The 8,292-nt window shown below is 44.7% G+C and overlaps 1 protein-coding gene across 1 annotated transcript; it reads right to left on the bottom strand.

Moving 5' to 3' along the window:
- Positions 1 to 635: 635 nt before the first annotated feature.
- Positions 636 to 1,388, bottom strand: LOC105272790 (uncharacterized). Its single transcript, XM_011315016.1, has one exon. The coding sequence runs from the start codon at positions 1,386 to 1,388 to the stop codon at positions 636 to 638; it is 753 nt and encodes a 250-aa protein (XP_011313318.1).
- Between the last annotated feature and the right edge of the window lie 6,904 nt (positions 1,389 to 8,292).

Here is an 8,292-nt window from a genome sequence, read left to right as displayed (position 1 = left end):
GTTACTCGCTTTCTAGGCCTGCAGTATCTGACAAGTTCCTGCAGCTCTTTGGTGGATGGCAGTTCTGCGGAGTCATACGGGAGATACGCCGAACAGACAACGATATCCTCAATCGGTCCCTCTCCATGTAGTCACACTATGACCGCCACCAGATCCCTGTGACAGAAGTTTGCCATCCCCCGGTGTCTGCACGCTTTTCTGAGAGCAATGCAGGCTCTGGGTCCCGAGTTATCCCGAGAAAAGAACAGCTCTTCCTTACCTAGATCAAATCCTCTTATAGAGCCCTCATAGCACCAGGGCTCTTGTATTAGGCATATATCTGCCTGCTCAACTACAAGGCTGCGACTCAGCAGGTCAGTCGCAGCCTTACAGTGATGCAAGTTGATCTGTGAACATCGGACTAGCGGTGAGGTTAAACCGCCTCGCCGCCCATCGTCCTCCACACCGGCGCCTTTGCGCTTCCCGGCCATCGAAGCCCCCTTATGTAAAGTTCCCCTCCGACCGCTCCCTTCACGTCGGCTCTTTTCTGGCCCTGACCAGAGAGGCCCGCCCGAGCCCAGGTGAGAGTCCTTTGAGACCTTCCCCCTGACACTGACGTGTCGGCCCTGCTCAGTCCACGTCCGCTCCTGCTCCTTCTAGGGCGTCACCTCATCCTCGGGTGGATGGGGGACCTTCGAACGAGGCCCGCTGTCGGCAGCACTCCCGCAACCGTCCCCCACTATGCCCTTGGGGATCTCCGCCTCGTCAGCCGCCGGAGCCCCTGCTGAGTCTGCAGGTGCCCCTCCCACGCTGCTCGAGGCGACCGTTACCTGGCCCAGGTCTGGGTCAGGTCTCCCCAGGAAGAGAGCCATCTTTAACTCCCTGAGCCTTTCCGGGGACTTGGAGTCCACTCCTGCAACCAGGTTGACGCCTCCTTTCCCTTCGTTGCAGTCCCAGATTCTCCACTTTCTAGTGGAGATGCCCTGGTTCCGCTCAGCCAGCCTATCCAGTGCAGCAGCCCCTCCCGCCGGTTTCTCCGGGAGAAAAGCCGTCACCCTGGACAGCCTGGGGAGCTCATCCTTGTCCATAAGGGCAAGGGAGGTCCCTTCCCAGGGTGCTAGTGCGCTCGCCACGCGCATGAGCCACTCCTTCGACTGGGCATCAGTGCATCTGACCCACAGAAGCCCTTGCTCGAATCGGTGTCCCTGGAAGTTCGGGTACTGGCCCTTCTCGTCACGCCCGAACATCTTGTCCACCAGTGCGTTCTTTATGAGGTCCGCCTGGTCCTCCGTCAAGGATGGCTCCGGATGGCCGGATGACACTATGGCCACCCTTCCGCCGCCCTTCGCCGCTTCCTTGAAGGAGGTTGTCCCTAGGTTTACCTTCTCCTTTGCCCTTTTCTTCGGCATAGCGATCTCTGGGGGTGTGGTATCCTATGACCTAGGTCTCTCGGATCAGCTCCTCTAGTCCGCCCCCGCTAGGTTCTGCGTCAAATTTTGCGAGGAGTGCTGTTCCCGCAAAGCTTCGGCCTCCAGCCTAGCCTTACGAGCCCGGCGCTACTCTGCACCCGTACGCCCCTTGCGCTTTTTTTCCGCAGCAGGCTGCTCCTTGGTGATTCGTACCGAGGTAGTTCCCCCCTCCGACCGTTCTGCTGCAACTACCGCTGTCCCCTCAGCCCCTGTCGGGTCCGCAGGGACTACTACCGCCAACACTCTGGAGGCCTCCGGCGTCCCCTCTAACGGGGCACCGCCTTCGGCGTTAAAAATATATACTTTCAATGGGGGAATCTCCATATTGATCCCACGAGTAGCCTGGGAAATAAAGGTCCGCCCCAGCAGAGCCCGGATACTGGGGTAAGGCATGAATACAGTGAGGTGCTGCCTGGTGCCTCAAGGGTAACGTTCACGACACTATTCCCCAGTGTCGTCCAGCCATCAGCACGATAACTCCCACCTTGGCTTGGGGAGTTGGCCTGCGACAGTGTTTTGGAGCGCCCTATCAGGGGGTTAACCCCAAAGTTTGATCCTATAACAACCGCTGGCCAGGTTCCGACGAGGACCAGCGAGATCCAGGCTTTAATACCTCTCGGTATCCGACCCTGGTCTTCCAGCACCTCCCTTTCCCTCGCCGTCCCTCTATCCGCCACCTAAGGATGCACCTGGTTGGCACTCAACCGTCCCCTTCGTCACTTTATGAGCGGTCCGGGGCCAGGCTCGATAAACCAATTAATAATTTTTGATAAATTTTTCTATAATTTTTAATCTACAGATTTTCAAGTCGAAGGACTCGATATAATTGCAAATCCCTAATCACTAATCCCTAAACATCAAACTAATAAAACAACGTCAAGACGCAAGATTAAATATTTGTCACGAATTATAAAAATTATTCAATGTAAAAAAAAAATATAAATAAATTAAATCACCATATCCAATTCGTGAATCAAATATACAATATTATTTTAAAGAGATGATGAAGTCAATAACATAATTAAAACAAAATCTGAGATAAAGGAATTCAATCAATTTTCCCAAGTTTAATACAAACAAGTGGTAATACTTCCCAAAATGAAAACACAATAAACTGGAATTACTTTGAGTTACTAAATTCCTGTAAAATCCGTTGACCTTGTAAGTCACCTCTCAATTAAAAACACATTACTCAAGCATCGCTAATGATGCTATAATTCCAATTTTCGTTAAATTCAAAAAATATCTAAATAAAACAGCCTTATAATTTGAACAAGAATCGATAACACCAAAATTGTCGGAATATATCACTAGAGAATTATAAACAACTTTCCCCAGCACTGACAAAACCCTCTGGAGAATTCACCGTGAGACAATGGACGCCAAGCGTCTTAATAAAATCAAAAACCTTAAACAATTAAGAAATTAACCAAAAATACTTTTCGGAAGTGTTCAACCGCTTACCGATGTCCAACCGATTTATCCGGCCGCTGGATTTTTACAATAAATGAAACCGTCCTCGAAACACCAGTCGGACCTCTCCAAAATCAATCCTTCTTCCCTCCGCGATATAACGAACTAGACTCACAAATAATATGACTGCCTTAAGTGATGTCCTAACAATGAGTGATTCGATAGAACGACGCCAAATCGAGCGTCGTCTAAGATAACGTTACCAAACATTAGATTGGCTAACAATGGGCGATAATCGATTTATTGATTGGCCCTCTATCAAAGTCTGGTGACACTTATTAATATTTTAGCTCCCAAATAATATTTTACTCGGGTATCGGTAAAACAGCATATTTCATTATTTCCAATATTCATTCAGCAATAACAAACACGCATTGCCTGAATTGATTCATTGCATTCGTCAAACCCATTAACAATTGTTTCGTTCGGAATTTCCCAGAACTCCAAAGCGAATTCCTCCAAATCTTTGGTCCATCCGATGGTGCCATCTATCGTCCTTACTAGTCACCAAGACTCAGTGCACAAACAGGACATCCTTCAAATTACATTTTCCTTCTTTTTTTTTAAAAGTTGTTGGAACCACCAAAAATCCATGGATATAGTCCCTCATTAACATAAATCGTTGCCTCGTTATCTTCTGAAGTCCCGCGATGCAATTGTTCATCGGTAAGCGATGACAATGACTCGATACAATAATTAAAAAAAATGAAATTAATAAAATACCAAAACATCATAGTTTCGACTCTTCTTCACGGTGACTCCTCGTCTGGATATCTAAATAACCGTCGAACGGTCGAAATCAAACAACATGTTACAATATATAGCCAATATTCATATGCCTTTGCATCATATAATCATGACGTGTTCTTGGCGAAAGCTGACGATATCACCATGGTTAGTTACAGTCTAATTGGATGACAAATCTCAGAGTGTTCGGGAAAATCAACGAATTTGTAGCAAAAAGTAATATACTTATAAAAACGATGTACTTAAAACAAAAGATACTTTATTTATAGAACAGATGTACTTGGAACAAAAGAATAATCTATGTATAAGATCGATGTAATCGAATGAACTTTTGTAACAAATTATCCAAGATATCAAGATTCCTCCCACAAGCGCACACAACTGAATAGACACAGCTTCCCCTTTGGTAAATTTCGTGCAAAACCTCCAAATAACCGGTCACACTTGGATCCTCGGGGTTGCAAGGAGGACCTTGCAGACTCTTCACTTCCGGAGGTGTTGCGGACGCCGCAATTACTACGGATAACATTTTTGTATATCCGGAAAACTTGGTGTAACTACAAAAAAAGGGGGTTGGGGAAACCCAACACAATAGCAAGGAATGTTAGTACGTCCAGCCTAAATGCCGATTATGCGAAGTGACCACAATAAAAGAGATCACTTAGCAGGTATTCAAGTGGCCGTTATTATGGCCGGAGAGGCATTAAGACGTGACCATCAAGGCGACAACACCTGGAAACCACAAATCATCTAGAAAGAAGCCACATAATTGGTCAAAGACACAACTAAAGAGATTCTTTTAACTTCTTTTCTTCCCTCTATTGAATGTGAGGGCCAATAACTTGAACAACCCTTCAATGGTAACCGCAGATGGGAGCTCTCCGAAGAATTAAAAATGTCGGCAATTTAGAGATGGACCACCTCAACCACGGGTTCGCCGATATCGACAAAAGAAAAGGCAGGCCAGTAGGGGGGTACATCTCCCCCGAGTGACTCCCCCCCCATTGCTCACATCGAATTGGCCGGGCCCATGACGTCAGCTGCACCCCATACCCAATGCAAGTTATGAGCTAATTTCCAGGAATTGGCACAATTCACCAGATGATTTCTTGTTGTCCGAACATGGGGACATCTTCAGTCTCACAGGGTCCACTCCATTTGACACGCGAGCCTTCCAATGAACAATAGATATCCATCGTCAAAGGAGGCGTCAAATTTATGGGCCATGAACATCAGAAAAATGCGTAAACATGCCACTTTTGACATTAGAATAACATTAATTAGAGAGAGGCCAATGCGCGTTCCCCCCGTCTCTTTCTCAAAAACTTCTCCCGCACTTGGAGAAATGGGGGGTAACATCAGGGTGAGGGTACATTGCCCAGCAACATCACTTTTGAATACATTGTTAAAGATATGAAGATGCCCCCACCATACCTCAAAAAACGTTTTATGACGAAATCTCAAAATGCCAAATCTGTAGGGGAATCCCGCCCGAACAATATATAAAGTGCGGTTTTTCGCCAAATAAAGTCGGTCGAAATTAAATCTTCGGCTCGAAATCTTCAAGTGGTACCCTTCGTCATCCAGTTCAACTTTCCAGATCCAGTATTCAAGGGAGATCACCCCTTCCCTGCTGCCATTTGTTTCTACAACTGTAAGTCAGAAAAACACACCAACAACATTTACACTATTCTCTCCTTCACTTTTTCCCTATCTACTCCTGGTTTTTATCTTGGACTTTTACTACTCTGTATCTTAAGTGAAGTGTAATAAATTTAACTTCTATTTAAAGGGAAACCTAAGGGTATCTCTCGCTTTGTGTGCTAATTCCTCATATTGTAACCATTGTGTACTTCAGTACTTAGTCCCACGCAATAGGCCCCCTAAGTAAGATTTATAAGATCCTTTCTCCTCCGGACAGTGCCTGTCGTGACTAGTTACGGTCAACTCAACTGAAGAGTTCACCATTTATTCGATATTTCAACCTACCTTGTGACCCAGTGTCCGCTGCAAAGATGTGAAGGAGAAATTCCTCAATTTTTTAAGTAACCCCTTATGACTTATTAATGATTTATAAATATGTGCCAAAATATTAGTCGTAATGAAAATTGGACCACTCTTTTTTCCCAGTTCCAAGTTCTCGAGCATACTCTCAAGTATACTCAGCATATACAGATACTCGAGCATACTCTCAAGTTCTCGTGGTAATGAACAATTGAACAAATAAGGGTATGGTTATAAAAATATGGTAGAATCTAATGTAATGTCCAGATTATTTCAAAACAGGTACAATTATCAAAAATAAATTAAATATTAAATCAACGGGCCGAGTCAATAAACCACTGCGACGGAAGTTGGTCAACACACAAAAAACCGCCAATGACCTCAGGGGAATGTGCAACGCTGCATTCCACAGAGGCCATTGCAACCAAAATTTAGCGACTTACAATTTTTCCCTAGCAAGTAGAGCCAGGTCAATAAACTCAAAATCGAAGAGGTGGCATTCACGCCACCTCTCCCCCTCCAATCAATTTCCCAATTCTCGTAAAAATAAATAGAGGAGCCTCCCAACAAATCAGCAGTCTGAAAAAAAACCGCACCCTAAGAGCTACAAATTCCTGGCGGAAATATTATTGGAATCGGTCCGACTTTTCCTAATATTCCGGAATTCATCTTTACTATTAAACATTCGGAGTGTTCCTAAATAATATTAGGGAGCATTAATTAGAAATTGTTCGGGGATACGGCATCCTAAAACCGAAAGTAAACGATTTTCCTGCAGACCAAGGGAATCAGTAGTGATTGTTGGTGAATAGTGGGTGTGACTCATTATTAACTATTAATAACTATTAAAAACTATTGAGAAATTAGACTCAAACATTCAGTTGAAATCAAGTTTAATAAGTGAAAGACAGGTACTCCACCTAAGCATCTGTGATAGTGTACTGAGTGTCATCTGGCAGAGAAACGTGGTGGAATCGCCCGAGGAATTCACATCTTATAATTTATAACCAGTCTCGTGAGTAATCTCTCAGAATTAAATTCCAAGACCGATCCAAATCTGATTGCACGATTCTTTTTAGTTTTTGTCAACTTAATTTATGTATGAATTATCTAAACAAATTCAAATAAATACGTGAAGTTAATGGACCTAATCTTCTTTTTACTTCCTTTAAACTAATATTCAACCCTAACTTAATCCTCTTCCTAATCCTTCTCCTTACCTTTTCTTTGGGGGCCCCTAATCTTAATCATTATCATTTTCCTGGTGGTGATGATATTTACTTCCCTCATCAGAGGGAATCATTTCATTCCCACTTTTTCTAAAATTTATTGTCAATATCCGACTGATTATTCCTAACTACCTCCTAGTAAACTCACTTTTTACACTCTTTTTGCGTAATTGTAAATCTTGTCTGAGTTTGTTGGGGGTTGAGGGTTTTCCGTGGCATTTCAAGACTGGTTTGAGTTTATCATTGAGGGATCAAAATTTTCGGGGGATTCCTTAAGGGTCGGGTATTCCTGAGGAAGTGGGGATGGGTTTGGGGTCACTGTGGTTATGTGATGGGATTGGAGATGTTCAGGGGGTCCTTCGGAGGTTGACTCTTCCTGGGGTTCTGGTTCTTCCGGGGGTATTGGGAACTGGGTTGGGGTTATGTTTAAGGGTTCCAGATTTGCAGGGGGTTCCTGGGATGGTGGGGCCTGGTGTGGGGTTATTTTTTTTATTTTCGGGATTTGCTTGGGGTACTGCAACAGAGTTGGGTTTTCTGGGGTTTGGGTGTGAGATGTCCATCGGGCTCGGCGTGTTTTTGGGGTTCTTCGGGACTGGGTTGGGGTTCCTGGGGGTTGTTGAGATTCGGGGATCTCTTGGTTTTCTTAGGAGCTCGGGGCTTTCTTGGGTTACTTCGAGGTATTTTCGAGTTTCTGGTTGGGTAGAGATAGGGATTGAGTGGGGCTATAATTCGACAGGGGCTAGGATATTCAAGGACATGAGGGGTGGGCTGTGGTTCTGTACAGTCGAGGGAGGGTAAATGTTCAGGGACATGAAGGGTGGTATATACCTCAGGGCTGGGTGGTTGTACCTGCTCAAGGACATGAGGAGTGGGATCTGGTTCGGAACAGGGGGATAGTAAATGTTCATGGGACGAGGGGAGGGGTTCTGCTGAAGGTTAAAGGGGCATAGAATTTTGAGGGACATGAGAGCGGAAATTTGGGGCAGGGTATAGTGGTTATGCGTTTGTCTTTGGAAGCGTTGAGGATGCGGGGTCTGTGGCAGGTTAAAGGGACATCGGATTTTTAAGGACATGAGCGGTGGAGTTTGATTTATCAGGGTTGGGATCTGGTTTCTCATTTCTTGCCTTTGTCTAAAAAACTTCCTTGATCTCCTCTTTTTTATTTTTGATGGTTGTAGAGGTGATGGTCGTAACCATTTATTCACAGTTTTATTTTCAACCTTTTCTTCCTGCCTTCCTATTAACCTATTCTCTATAAGTTTTTCCTATGTTTCTGTCAACCTACTTCCGACAATTTTTCCGTTTGCTATTTTTACCACATTATCTTTAATTTTTTCATTTTCTGTTAACTCATTCTTGGTATAACTGGGGGTTTCAGGGGTCGTGGGGGT

Source organism: Fopius arisanus, unplaced genomic scaffold (assembly GCF_000806365.1).
Source record: "Fopius arisanus strain USDA-PBARC FA_bdor unplaced genomic scaffold, ASM80636v1 scaffold00282, whole genome shotgun sequence".
In the NCBI taxonomy this organism is placed as follows: Eukaryota; Metazoa; Arthropoda; class Insecta; order Hymenoptera; family Braconidae; genus Fopius; species Fopius arisanus.
Note: the sequence above shows the minus strand (reverse complement) of the source record. Positions and strands in the feature narration are given on the sequence as shown.